Source organism: Andrena cerasifolii, chromosome 15, assembly GCF_050908995.1.
Source record: "Andrena cerasifolii isolate SP2316 chromosome 15, iyAndCera1_principal, whole genome shotgun sequence".
Taxonomy (NCBI): domain Eukaryota; kingdom Metazoa; phylum Arthropoda; class Insecta; order Hymenoptera; family Andrenidae; genus Andrena; species Andrena cerasifolii.
In genome coordinates this window covers 1,316,295-1,331,908 of record NC_135132.1, presented here as the reverse complement: position 1 = coordinate 1,331,908, position 15,614 = coordinate 1,316,295, and the positions used below count along the sequence as shown (strand labels likewise).

Here is a 15,614-nt window from a genome sequence, read left to right as displayed (position 1 = left end):
GACTAAATTTTTAGTCGTTATTCGTTATTCGAAGGACCGCCGTGGCGACTTAACGACACGAATAAGCGGGGATCAGAACCCGAGCTGCTCCGGCTCGGGCCCCGAGGCCCTGGGCCTCCGGCCGGGCCGAGGGGGGTATCATGAGGCACGAAAATACTTTTCGAGTGTACCTACTCGAGCCGAAGCGACTTATTCGTGACGCTTAGTCGCCACGGCGGTCCTTCGAATGACTAATAACGAGGAACGAATAACGACTAAAAATTTATTCGTTATTCTCGAATAACTTCACTGTATTCAAAATTTTTATTCAAAGGTTAGTCGAAGAACAATTTAGTCGAATAATGCCCAACTCTGGTTGTTTGTTATGATACGAGAAAATGTTTCAGGAAAAAAATGATTGCTAGACAAAAAGGACAACATATTATACATGGTTGAATTTATATTTTATTGGCTATAACGTTACAGTAATGAAAATACGCCATCCCATTAAAAAAACCATCGATGATCTTGAAATTTCGGGAAATATAACCTTGAGAAAAAAAATCGTCTCCGTCAGAATAATTGTCTCTCTGTAGCAAACATTTTTTTTCTTAGACATTTTCTCGTATCATTACAAGTAACGGAAATATTTTAAGTTTAAATGTTAGTTGCAGCAACATTGCGGCAACATTGCAGAAACGTTGCCGCAATACTGGCGCAACGTTGCCGCAATACTGACGCAACGTTGCTGCAACATTGTGGAAACGTTGCCGTAACGTTGCAGAAATATTGCAGGAATGCTGCCGTGCAATATTGCACCGCAACATTGATGCAACTATGCAGCAATAATTCTATGTCCGCCCCGTGCAATGTTGCACGGCAACGTCGCAGCAACGTTACATCCACATTGCGCTGGAACACTGCAAGGTTAGTGCAACCATCCTGCCACGTTGCCGCCACGAAGTGTGCTGTATGGGATGTTCCATTGTAAAGATAAAATTGTTATTTTAGAATTTACAGATATGATTTTCGTGGTGGGACACTTACTTTTTAATGAACGCATTAAACCACGTTAGTTGACTAACACTACTCAATGAAAAGCAGTATTACCTATAACTCGTGCTGTTGACAGTTTATCGACTGTTCATCCTGAATCATACCTGTGCTTGTTGCTGGTCTTTTTCAAGTTTTTAAGCTATTGACTTTTCACGTTATTAATATGTACATTATACATGGAATAATTGATTCATTTTATCATACGATGATGTAGATACACAGTATAGTATTAATGTTCTAATTATTTGATATGTCGCTGAAAAGATAAGTATTATTAGCATTAAATGTTTTATTATCAGTAAAATCGAACCGTCAAATCATACGAAATGCCGGCAGTAGCAAATGTTTTGGAAATTTCATGATCCCACCGAATTACATTGCGGGACCTGCTCTGCACTGGGGCCCCACAAGGAACCCAGCTATATACATATACTTACGCTGTGCACCTACGGCCCGCACCTGCACTACTGCAGTTCTCCTCACTGATTCTATCCTTAGTAACGGCGCACGGCTGGTTGCTCGCCGCTAGGTGCTGAAAAAGGCTCCCTGTGCAGCCCTGGTCTAAATGAAAAATGACGGGAAGTATCGATTTCGTTACGGTGCAGGTAATTTGGAATGCCAGTATTCTAATTTACCTTCACTTTATAAACTTAAAAAAAACATGTAGATAATAAAATTATTTTCTTTTATAATGTAATCAGGCTAAAAAATCACAATGTAGGAATACGCGTGAAATAAAAGCATTGCTAAGCTTTGGATTATTCCAAATTACAGTAAATCCTCGTTACGAGCCCGACGAACGGGACTGGCGGCGGGCTGCTAACGCGTTGTGGACACTATTCCGCGCGGCCAATGGCGCGAGTGAGAAAGCCCAATAAGCGAGCGAGAGGAAACGAAAGAGTCGACACGAAGCTGCCGGCGACTCTTTCGTCTCCTCTAGCTCGCTCATTGGGTTTTCTCACTCTGTCCGAAGGATTCCAAGAAATGGTGGGGATAGTCGCCGGGCTCCTAACGCATGGTAGAAACGGGCTGGTAACGAGGATTTACTGTGCCTTCACCTTCGGTATTCCGAATTAGCAACATGGCATTGAAACCTAAAATTTCATGTCACACTTTGTATTCTCGAAATTATCGCAAAACTGTCAGGCAACCATAGAAGGAGCTTGCAAATGAGTAGATTAAGTGTTTAACTCTAAAGTTTCGACATATTTTAGCCACGATTGGAACGATTGAATACTTGCTGAAAAAGTTTTGCAGATTCACGTTTTCTTATGCTGCAGATTAAGTCGAAAATGTTAAAATGGCGGTTCATCCACGAAGGTCATTAGCCCCTATTATTTACGGTGTTACAAATTAGATAGCGTTAGTAGTTTATTAGATACTTCGGTATTCCAAATTACCAACAATATTCCAAATATGCTGCACTTCCTCTAGTCAGAATGAAAAATTATTTTTTTATAATAGTTGACATATTTATTAATAACGTTTCAGTAAGCTTTTATTTCTCTGAAGGTTAATTTTCCTGCTTTTTGAATGATCTAATATTTTAAATTACCTTACATAATAATGATTCCGAAACAGTACGATGTGTAATGTAAAGACAAAGTTAACCTTTATAAAACCTTCGCACCTTTTTACAATCAGAACTGTTTCATTAAAATTTGTTACGTCAAACCTTTTCTCCAAGCACAATGACAAAACATAATTTACACAAGGTTAACGGGGACTTATCGTTCATAAAGTGGACATAGTATGTAAGTATTATCATTAATTCTGTGATACTGACTGTGTATCTACGTGTGCATCTACGTTTTGCAAAGAAATTTTTGAATGTTCATCAGGAACTACACTATATCTAATGCAATTATAGCTATGTTAGATCAATATATGTAGTATACATAAGTGTACGAGCATTTGAAACTTAAGAACGGTGAAAGCATAATACACAGTGCTCCGCAGTTAGTGGTACAACGGAGAATATGAGTCTACGTGCAAAAACAAATCGAAAATGTAGATTAAGACTTTTTTTACAGAAGCTTTCGTTTTCATGGAAATCGAGTTGCACAGTTTTATAGGTAGGGGAAAGGTGTAAAACGACCCCCTTAAGGCGTAATTCATATAAACAATGCAAAACCACGTTATTTAAATAAAAGTAAAGTAGTTTTTGTAAGTTAGTTTATCTACCTTATTATTGGCTTAGATTAAATTTAGCTACCTGATCAATTATGTGTTTTATTCGTATTTTTGTGAAGGCATACTAAAGTATCATTTTGTACACCTATGTGAATAAAATGATCCCTACGGGGGATCCCTAGAAAAATGACCTCCAGGATCATTTTATACCTACTGATAGTAAATAAGACGAACATTAAAAAGCATTGATTTATTTAAATAAAAACAGAAATTAAACTGTCTCACAAAATATGCAAACATAATAAAGTAAAACAATTTTTTACAAAAATCAAATGTTAGATAATCTTTGGTACGTAATCAATAAATAGAAATACTTCAAATCAACTAATAAACATAAGAAAATGAGATCAGCTTCACAGACTCAAATTTTTTCACGCACCCCCTGAGATTCCTAGGATCATTTTACCCTAATAGAGAGGGATCATATGACCTCAAACATCCAACTCACATTCAGTGGTTGAATATAACGTCAAATTATTACATTTAGTAACGAAGCATATATTAAATTATTGTTGAATTGTCATTAAATTCGCGAAAAAAACAGCTCTCACACAAGTCGTTTATTACAAAAGTTACGCAACATTGAAAAAGACCTTACCTTAGATAAAAGGCAGTAATTTTGATTTTTTCTTGTTTATAACACAGGCTGAATTTTCGTACACCGATATTAAGCAATAACAGCACTAATAGCCACAGAACAGCCAGGAATCATTTTACCCCGAGGGATTGTTTTAGACACATTTCCCCTACGACATAAAACTTGATTAAAAATTGGTAGGATGCAGCAATGTATGAGCCTTATAGAAGTAAAACAGAGCAATTCCACTTTCTGTGAATTACTCATTTCTAGTACCTACTTTTAGCATATGAGTATTGTTACATCTTATATTTTTATTTATTATTTTTTATTAATTTATTATTAATTATTATTTTTTAAGTCCATCAGTGTTGGCTTCTGAATGGCTCCAATATTGTACAATTGTATATAAAACAAATCCTTATGTAAAAATAACACGATATGGTAGAATAACCTTTTTTTTTAAATAACGCTTTGTTCTTAAGAACATCTTTCAAGTATGTACGCGCTGGAGTAAAATCCAGTTAAATCTTGGATTTGTTTTTGCATATAAAATCACCTCCTGGTCGATTGTGCACCGGGCGAAGATGAATCTCGAACAGCTCGCATTCACGCAGTGAAAGAGGCACGAGGCGCTGTATGAATAACATTGTTCATAATACTATATTAGCATTAGTATAATATTTTCGCATTAGCACTATTAAGGGAGACCGGGGCAAAGTGGGACGAAAAATGTTTGAAGTCGAATAAAATTTTTCCCTTTCAATAAAAATGTGTGAAAATAGATTTATAATATAATTTGAACATTACTATTGATAAATGACGAATATCAATACTTAAAATAAACTTAAAGTATATTAAAATTCAACTTGAAAAGAAAATGCAAAATCGACCACTTTACCCCATATACGGGGTAAAGCGAGCAGAATTAAATACGTGTTTTAATGAAGGATATAATTATAAAATCAACTTTATTAGAACCTTTAAACTATTTAAACTATTTTTTTTAAATATATTTCATTAATACAAGCTTAATGTTAATAATTTGTACTTTGTAACTTTGTACTTTGTGTTACTAACCTAAACTCATTTTCTTCTGAAGAAAAGGAACTTTGTTTACATGAACAGTCTGACATATTATAAATAAAACAAATACATACATAATTTTTAATAAAATGCGTACTTATAATATCTAAATAAATTTTTCAACAAAAACATATATTTTTCTATCTAAATTTTTTTTTCAAATGGGCGTCAATAACTTTTTGGCAGACAGGTTTCACATAAAAATGACAGGTTAGGTTATTGCGCACATCACTCGCGGATCTTTTCTTTCAGTTTATCCCGGTCACTTTGTCCCGAATATGTACTCAGTGGAAAATGAATTATTTAATAATGTTAGGATTAATGTTTTCTCAAATGCGTGCACATGTATGTTTATAAGCTTGTTATAAACACGCTGAAAAAATTTGGAGTTAAAATAACACATTTAAGCCTCATTTATCCAAAAAGCTAAATTGAAAAGAAAACCAATTGGAAGTCTCTAAGACTTCATTTTTAATTTTTTAAATGAATTTCCATTTTTCGATACCTGAATGTGCATAATTATCATTGTCATATTACATACATTTATTACGTCACCAAAATATGTAAATATATTCTATTGTTAAAGAATAAATTAAGGAAGCTCATTTTACCCCGGAGTTCATTTTGCCCCGGTCTCCCCTATAAGAGTAAAAGTCGAAGAAAAATTTTCACAACTGAAGGTAGAAATTGAAGCGAGTTGAATACTGCCGGTCACATGTGCCTGGCGTTTAGATGGGAATACACAGTAGGGTGGGCCGAAAAACCCAAATTTTCGGAACTCGAATCGGCGTAGTGCGGAAAAGTTGCCGTTGGGAAAGACAAATCGATGCAAAAAAAAAGTTTTGAAATCGGTCAATATTTGACCCTCGCGCATCGCCGTCAGTTTTTAATTTTTTACCGACTTTGGCGACTTCTGTATATTTTCATAAAATTGTCATATTTCACTGTTCAGCATCAGAAAATATTATTTAAGCACATAAACACGTGAAATAGTTTTTTTTATATATTGTGGCGAAGCGGACTATCAAAGTGTTTCTATCCTTGGACGTAACGCGGTTGTACTGAACATTCAATAGCCATTTCTTATAGATTTTTGTGCGCTGAAAACGAATCCGCAAACCGTTTGTCGCCAGCACCCTCTGCTTTCGAGAAATTCGTTTTGAAAAAATGCAAATTTTCAACTTTGATCTTTCGAGTTCAAACAGTAATAGTTATTCGGTTGCTTATATTATTATTAACATTTAAATATATTCAAACAACGATCAAATGGAAAAGGACACCCGAAATGCACCAACTTTTGCAGATATCTCTCTCTATATATCAAAAACTAAAGGCCTAGGGAAAAATCTGATACCTCCCTGCGATGCAGCAGACATTTTTCCCTGGGAAAACACCAACAAAAGTGGTAAGTGACGTTTTGTTTTCAATACCGTAGCAAAAGAGTTTGGCAAAACGTGCGGCGCTAACAGCGGTAGTGGCTGTCGCTGAGCGGCAGTGGGTACGCCCCACAGTGGTTCGAATAGAGGAAAAAAGTCATTTTTTGAATGTCAAGTACACAGAATTTTTTCAATACAATTCCATAGTAGGATCGTTGAGGCGCCAGAACCAACAAGAATTTTCTGTAAATACCATCAATGTGTAAGGAAATTATAATATGAAAATTGGGGAACAGAACGCCTACAATTTTAAATTACAAACGCACTATCTTTCAAGTAGAATTTCAACTATCTGTAAATTAAAAAGAAAAACGAAATTTTGTAATTTGATTATGTTCATACTCAACATATATATTACATGAATTAAGTCAATGACACCCTCGTTGATTTCAGTAGGACGTAAGTTGAAGAAATAGGTATTTTTAACAATTGATTCGAAGTTTAATCAGACATAACTTTTTCGCGACAGCTAGTGTCAAGGTAAGACTTAATACTAATGGTGCATTATACCTTTGAGTACATAACCAAACAGGTTTCAGCTGCGTAAACCTGCGGTTTTTGGTGTAGGGAGCATTTTTTCTATAACTTTTATCAATAAGTATTTGGAGTATCTTGTTTTCGTTTTTCACAATATCGAACTATGTTTTAGATAATAGTTGAATGGTTTCTAGGAGGCCATAATTTAATTTAATTAGTTTTTTATATGTGGACGCATAAAGGGCATATGTATGAAAGTCACCGATGTTTTGTTAAACGGAACCATATATTTTTTAATAAATTACTGGATTCAGTTCATCATTTTCTATGACAAAGTATTAAGCTACTTATGTCGAAAAACTATTAGTTTAGTAGATATTTTAATTTAATCATTAATATTGACATACAAATATCTCCTATACTAAAGAGATATTTTGTTTGTAATAATTTTGACTTCAGATTTGTAATCAGCGACCTCAAAAACCCCGGGATACCAAGTTTTGTATAAATTCAAGGTTTCACATTGATGCTATCATATTTTTTCCTTGATATGGGGATTTCGGACCACTGTGCGCCGCCGTTGTTGGCTTCTGTATTAAAAACAAAACGTGTCTTACCACTTGTTGATGGTTTCCGGAGAAAAATGTCTGTTGCATCGCGTGGAATAATCAGATTTTCACCTAGACCCTTAGTTTTGAAAATAAATTAAAAGATATCTTCAAAAATGGGTGCATTTTGGGTGTCCTTTTCCATTTGATCCTTGTTTAAATATATTTAAATGTTAATAATGCAATAATAACTTATATCGTTGTATTCGCAAGGGTTCATAGAATAATTTGACGGAACAAACAATCGAATAACTATTACTGTTTCGACACAAAAGATGTTCAAAGTTGAAAATTTGCAGTTTTTTAAAAAAATCAAATTTCTCAAAAACTAAGGGTGATGGCGACAAACGGTTTGCGGATTCGTTTTCAGCGCACAAAAATCTATAAGAAATTGCTACGAATGTTACAGATGAAAATGGCTGTTGAATCGGTTTTTGAATCAATAAAATATGTTCCTCTTTCACTACAACCGCGTTACGTCCGAAAATAGAAACACATAGATAGTCCGCTTCGCCACAATATATATATAAAAAACTATTTCACGTGTTTATGTTCTTAATTATTATTTTCTGATGCTCAACAGTGAAATATGACAATTTTATGAAAATATACAGAAGTCGCCAAACTCGGTAAAAAATTAAAAACTTCGACGGCATTGCGCGAGGGTCAAGCATTGACCGATTTCAAAATTTTTTTTGACTTCGATTTGTCTTCCCCAACGGCAACTTTTCAGCACTACGCCGTTTTGAGTTTAGAAAATTTGGGTTTTTCGGCCCACCCTAATACACAGCGCTTCCGTTTTGCATTTAATTGAGCTATCATTAATTTGTCCTTTCATTTTCATTCAAGTATGCTGCGATATTATACTATGCTGAAAAGTCATTTGAAACAATGATATTTTTGATCTGGTACTGCCGTTACTGAATTAATAGAATAATAATTATTATAACAGTTAAGCTTAACGTATTGCTTAATATTATAAAATTCTCAGCATCACGTGGATTTATGGAATCGATTATTATTCTTAAAATCCATTTCCAGACAGAAAGAATTAGGAATTTTGTGACACCGATTTAGGATGGCTGTGCGTTATAGCTCAGAAATTGCTTAAGACGAGAGGGGTTATATCAGTTGGTGGGAGGTAGGAATGTGCCACCTGACTCCTACAAAGTTTTAGTACCTGGATTATGAGAGTCATACATAAGGGTCTCCCTTTTACGTTATCAGTTACAAATTTTATTTATGAAATCAGACGTTTCTCCGTTCCCATTGAGCAGGTTAAAATTTGTAAACACTTAAATTCAGCAAATTTTGTTCGCACACCTGCTACGGATTAATTTGCTCCTTTACAAATTGTTAAGAGGAAAATTCGATTCTTATATAACTATTGAACTTGTTAGCAATCAAGAAACTAATGTTTCTTGCAAATACGTTAGCATCGGAAATACTGAATACTGTTTGGTACAGATTAGTGAATTGCGATTCGTGTAACTGTTCGTTTATGCAAACTGGGGAGAAAGAAAAGAGAGGAAAGAAGGGAGAGTTCATCGGTTTCTCAATTAGTTTGCGCATGCGCACACGCGCGCGTGCCCGAGAGAGAGAGAGAGAGAGAGAGAGAGAGAGAGTGAGAGAGAGAGAGACAAAGTCTACCGCCTATGGTAGCTGTTAGCTTCAATAACGGTAAATACGAATCGAGCTCGAGTAAAGTAGCGGACCACGCGAGTACTTTTTTAATGATACTCTGTTGAATTACCCCGTCCAAATAATTTACTTCTCTTTGACAAAGAGAGGTTTTTAGGTGTGTCCCCCTCCGATTGCTTTGGTTTTCGGATATGTTTTAGACTACCGAAAAATAACAAATAAGTGTTTTTTTTTATTTTGGTCCGTTTGCATATCGAGGGGGTGAAGCCACCCCTCAACGTTCATAAGAAGAGGTGGTATCTGTCTCCGATTGCTTTGGTTTTGAGATATGTTTTAGAGGATCGAAAAATAACAAATACGTGTTTTTTTTTTTTTTTAATTTGGGCCTTTTGCATACGAGGCATTGAGAGTGAAAACGGACCAAGCCACATTTTTTGCGAAATTGAGTTAGTAGCGTTAGTAGCAATAATATATTCCAATAGGCTGTACTAATCATATGACATAGGAAAAATTATTTCTTTTTCAATGTGGCTTGGTCCGTTGTTGCTCTCGATGCTTCATATTTAGAAAGTGAAACCACCCTCCAAAGTTCATATGAAGATGTATGATAAAAATTCCTTTTGTTCGTTTGAAGAATATTATAACATTGTGTACACGTTTTGTTCAACACAATGTTATAATATTGTTTAAACTCACAATAGAAAACTTTTGTATTTCTCCCTATGAACTTTGAGGGGTGAGAACACCCCCTAAATATGCAAAATAAAAAACACGCATTTTTTATAATTCATAACCTAAAAACCTCTTCTTGTGAGTCGAGAATGGGAGGTTGTTTCTTCTGACTATTCTATCACGAAGACTACTCATTTGACATTTAGACATACGCAAGCAGCAAGACGAACTGCTTTACTTCAACAATGGGCAACCGTTGTTGTAACAGAATTTCTTATCTTGCTAATACACTTAAATAAACAATTTTATCCTGCACCAACTTTACTTAGAGACATTTATTTCGCGATAAACACTGTATACGAATTCACGGCGTTTGGTTCGTGCGATGCTGTTACACTGTACTTTCAGTGTTAGATGTGAAATTTTTTAATGAATTAGTGCATATTAATTTACAGACATATTTTCTCGATATAACATTAAACATGATGGATCTCTGTTTACAAATAAAATTATTATTATCTTTCATATTCTGTAGCGCTATAGATTCGTAGATTTATTCTATGTAACGACTGATGTTTGTTTCATCAATTTATTTTAGTTCACCCAAGAAAAGAGATGCTCTGTTAAATAGCGGTGTAATAAAAGTATACTCTATGACACGTACAAATATTTCAAACGGTTTGGAGAAATTAAATTTAATTGGATTTGCGATTCATTAAATCTAAATTGCTTTAGTTGTTTCATGATTTATATTTGCATCGCTGAAACAAAATGATATCTCAACCTTTTAATAAATTTCTGCCCACTTAATATTTTGTAGCTACAGTATTGTGAACATAAACTGTAATTACAGAAATGGTTCATGCTTCGTCACATCAAATGACTATTATTAGTTAGCTATATATATTCGCTAAACGCCTATCGGCGTTCCTCGCGGTGCATACCGATCGTACCCAAAGGGTTAATCGAAAACATTACCACAAATTAAAAGATTTATTAAAACGAAGGAAACCTTGCACATCTTCGTACGCGTCAAAGAATAAAGAAATTATAAAACCTAAATAAACTCAATTTTAATTGGCAATGTAAAATCTGTCAGCCATAGAGACGATTCACTAGCACCGCAAATACGATTTGAATGTTCAAAAATTTTATTTCTTATCATATCGCTTAAAAATTACGCCCCTTGGGTCTCTCCAGTGTACATGAAATTTACCACGGCAAAGAATTGATTAATTTACGAGTCACATCGCATCGTGGCCGATTTCATAAGATTCACAAAGTAAACCGGAAGATTCCATCGCATCGGCTGGTCTGGTATTGCGGATGACGTCGAGTGACTTCGTGCATTATCAATTACGATAATCGCGTCGGCAATGGTATCTTCTGGTTTCAGCGAATAGAGAATGGAATCCTTTGAATGGATTGAAGAAACTACGGCTGGCGCATTAAACGGGTGCATCCTCTTCCCCGTGGAATTTGTCGGGAAGTGCAAGAGGCAGTATGCAGATGCATTTCCTCCGTTTCTTCTCATCCTTCTTCATTCCTCTTTGCTGGACTGTCCTCCCTCTGCCCACCGTCCCCCTCCCCTCTCACCCCCTCTCTATTTTGGTTCCCTTTCCCGGTACCCCCGGTGTTTCCCTTCCCTTGTTTCTCTCACTCTTTCTTTCCTTTTCACTCGCAACCATAAAACGCACGTCCACTTTTACGCGGCTTTTACGGTACTTAGTCGCGGCTCGTTCTTCGTGCAAGAAGGTTCTTCCGAGACACGACGATTCAATCTCGACCGTGCACAGGCGTTGGAAGCATACGGCTACCGTAGCCAAGTGACGAAACGTTTGGAATGCAAGCGCATAGAAAGACGTTGTCGATAAAAAGAGTGGCAATCACAACTGGTGATTCGAAGAAAATGCCAGGGCAGATATGTGCGGAAGAGGAAGACGTGAAATGGACAATTGAATGAGCCGTACCTTTCGAAGGAAATACATACGCAGAGTTCACCATTGGTATTCCCAGTTTGTACGGATACCTTGCCAGAGAATTAGATCGGGAGTCAGAAAAGCTTCGTAGGATGTGCCGTGTTCCCGTTGATTTTTAGCCGGTTGAATCCTTGAATATTCGGAGCCGCAAGGGATAATTGCAGTTTGAAAATTTATAGTTAAAGCCAGGAGTGCTTCCGATCTAGGGGAATGTATGCTGATATACGAAAAGTGTTTTAACTTCGCAACATAGTGTGAACGTGACGAGGACTTTAACATCAACAAACAGGAGTGTTTCAATGCCTTTGTAAAAACAATAGTCTGTTTATTAAAAATCAAGAATCTAACAGCTCGTATTAAAATTTCGTCAAGACTATTCATACATGTGGAATAATTTAAAGAATCGTAGAATCGTACATACTCTCACAATTATTGCTCACAGACGAAACGATCTATAAAATTCTCTTCGTTTGCACTTAGTTATTACTACCGTAACATTCACGATGTTGGACAACATGACAAAATGGACAGCTAATACTGGTCCCCGTTTGGTCAAAGCTCGAAGCAGCCCAAACGTATCAAAGGCGCCATTATCGGTTTCGAGGAAGCAACCCACAACCGATCAGAATGGGGTGCCACATGCAAACAGATCGCCCCGAGTTGCAAAAACGCCAGCTGCTTCGAAACCATCCACCAAATCAGTTTCTAACGAGCATAACAGTAATCGTACAAGTATTTACATTGACCACAGCAACACGCGTACCCCGCCCTCGGCGAAGCCTCGCCGGTCGATACACGACAGCCGTGTTGAGACAACAAAATCCTCATCGACAGTTACGCGGAATGATAAGAAACAGCTCTCGAAGACAGTCTCTTCGCCGCCGGCATCTTGCATGATCCTCGAAGACAGGACATTGCTGAAGAAGAGGCTCTCCTACACTCCGACAAAGTTGCCGAAGAAGCCGGAAGCACTGAGGAAGAAGATCGCCTTTGATCGTTCGCCGAGTCTGGGATGCGTTTCCCTTGAGATTCGCGGCAATTCCGAGGAATCGTTCAAAACGAACGGCTCTTTTTCCGCTGATGCTAGAAAGCAAGCAGCCTTGGAGAAAGAAAGCAGGCCAGAAGCTCCGCGGCGAAGAGTGATCAATAGATCCGTCAGTCTGTGGAGCATCCAAGCTACTTCGAAGAATGGGGGCCAGGGGAGGAAGGCTTTTGGAGAGTCGTTGAGGCCGAGTAAGATACCGCTTCTAGCGCAACGGAACACTCGTGTCGGTCGATCTCTCGCTGATCTATCGCAAGTAGATCGAGCTGTAGAGACGACGAGTCAGGCGGTGTTGTTGAACAACGATGTTGATCTGGATCGCTCGATGGACGAGCGGATTTACGAAAACTGTCGCGATGCCCTCGGCGGTATGTCGAAAGAGAGTTGCCAAACTATACGGGTACCCAGCAGCAACCTCGAGGAGCGAGTTGCACGGTTGATGGCGCAGTTGGACGACGATGACAGCGACGAACAGATTGACACAGCGATCAAATCCAACGATTGCGTGGACTCTGCCTCGCCTCACAGAACGAATTCGATCTACACAGCTCGCAAGGTCGATATCGATCTGAACGATCGATCTGATAGTAGAATCCAGGTGGAGCATCACGCTACTGTGATTCGGATCGAAGAGAATTCGAGGGAAAGAGATCTGGAGTCGGTTGAGAAGAACCTGAGTAACGAGAAAGGCGCAAATAAAGAGGGGAATTTTGAAGAGGTCGAGGATGCGAGGGGATGTAAACATCGGTTAGAGTATGACAGAGATGAAAGTCAGGACTGTATGGAGGAGTCGAGGAAGAAGAAGGAAGCGTCGAATATACAGGAGCTTAAGAAGACTTGGGAGAAACAGATGAGTGGAACGTCAGTCAAGCATTTTGAGAAGAAGAATGATACAGGATACGTGTTGATTTCACCTGTAAACGCGGAAACGTTGAAAGCCACTCGGCAAAGGAACGAGGATACTAAACGTGAAAGCAAAAATAACCATTTGGTAGGTAAGAGAACTAAGGAAATCGAGCATCTAGTAAATTTCTTTAACTGCAAGAATGCAGAAACGTCTAGAGAAGCCAAGGATCTTTGGATTAAGTCGCGATCCACTTCGAACACCCCGACGAACGAGGCTGTTACTACTTTAAAGAAGAACGCCAACGTGAAAAGTATGAACGACTACAACGGGTACACGTCCGATGGGAATTGCTCGGAGGATAGTGGCCACATGAGTAATGAAAACGAAGTGGAGTGGAAAGAGAGCATTCAAAATGAGAGCCAAGAGTTCGATAAAGAACGTTTCTTTCAGCAGAATGAACTGCGCAGCATTGGTATGTTTAATTCTACAGTCGTGGATAGACTGGAACCCGAAAAGAAAACTGCCATCGTTGCTAGTAGTATGTCAACCTCGTGCACGGACATTAGTACCAATAGTTGCAAAGGAGAGAACACGAAAGCCGCAGAGCATATCGGTAAAGACCAGTGGAAAGCTCCCACATCTTACAACGATGGACGACAGGTTTGGCGCGTGATCATCAATTTTGACGAATCATTAGACACGTACCGAAAGACATCATCGCGTTGCATTTAGACAGTTTGCAGTCGCTACACTTTCAACTTTTTAATCGACTCTGAAAATCCATAATTTTTGTTTTCTTAAAAATCTACCCTCATTGCTTTGCTATTTAACACGTTCCGTGCCACCTGAGTCACTAGCGGCTCACGATATTTCTGTGGGTGAGCTCGAGAAGGGCCAATGTTGAAATTGACACTTTCCAATAATTGCAGTCAGAAATTTTTGCAAAAACTTTATATAATATTAACTTTAACTGTAACTTTATTTAACCGAGACATTGGTCCCTTTTGCACTCACCCACAGACTTATCAACAGGGGTTGAAATTATGAATAATTAAGCACAACTGCTATGCTTCTTTGTATAAACGGAGATCGCGATCTAATTTTCTCATCACTTTTTATGGTTCTTTCAAAAATCTGAATTTCCACGGTGGCACGAAACGTGCTAATAATTAGAGGTGTGTTACTTTAATCTTAAATGCAATATCAACTTGAATCAGTATTGAGTGTAAACTGGAGTAAAATTAAATTTCATGAAAACTTCAAACATGACTGAATGAAACTGTGACACAGAAATGGTTTATTAAGGAATGTTAAAAATTTCCAGTACCTTAGTTGCACATCTAAATTTGCTTGACTTATATCGGAGAGGAGTGAGATTCGCAGTACTTACAGCGCGATAATATTTCAATGTTTAATTATCCGTTAGAAAGTATCATTCCACGCGTAGAAGGCAGCGGGCAAGGCTAAGAATGCTCCCATGTTACAGCCTCCTCATTTGCTATTTATTTTCCTATTCTTTTCACGACTAAAATTTATTTCTATCCCTATTGCATAGAATGAATCGCGAATATAATACGTCTCGGGATAGATTTCTTTTTTCACGGGGAGTAGAAGTGTTTTGAGTGTCGAGTAACGCTTTAGAAAAAACGAATAATTAACGAAAGATTAAAAATTTCTTAATAAGTACTCATTTCAAATAAGAATACGTATTCGTGCATACGTATTAATATTAAAGAACGTAATGAAACTCGTTGTATCGTTACACCTGTAGAATAAACAAGGTCATGGGAAATTTAAACACTCGATTCTATATAACTTTCTCTTCTACTGTATTTTTCTATTGTTGACTGAAAAATGAAGTAGAGTGTAGCAGGACGTCTTTATTCATCTGTGTATATGTGCGAGTCAATTTATAGTCCTCATAAAATATCAATACTAAAGTATTATAAAGTTTTTGAATTTCGCTAAACTTTCTCCATTCCATTTACAAAGATGTATTATGCCACCACACATTTTTAAAG

General features: G+C 37.3%; 1 protein-coding gene across 11 annotated transcripts in view; it reads left to right on the top strand.

Annotated features, from left to right (window-relative positions):
• LOC143377162 (unconventional myosin-XVIIIa) overlaps positions 1-15,614 on the top strand; it is a 390,650-nt gene that overhangs the window by 334,458 nt on the left and 40,578 nt on the right. The window contains exon 1 of one of the 11 annotated variants that reach the window (XM_076828165.1): positions 12,005-14,253. The exons of the other annotated variants lie outside the window; for them this stretch is intronic. Coding sequence (XP_076684280.1) covers positions 12,208-14,253 — 2,046 coding nt within the window. The 5' untranslated portion in view covers positions 12,005-12,207. Of the gene's footprint in view, positions 1-12,004; positions 14,254-15,614 lie in introns of those variants that run through there. 11 annotated transcript variants of the gene reach the window in all.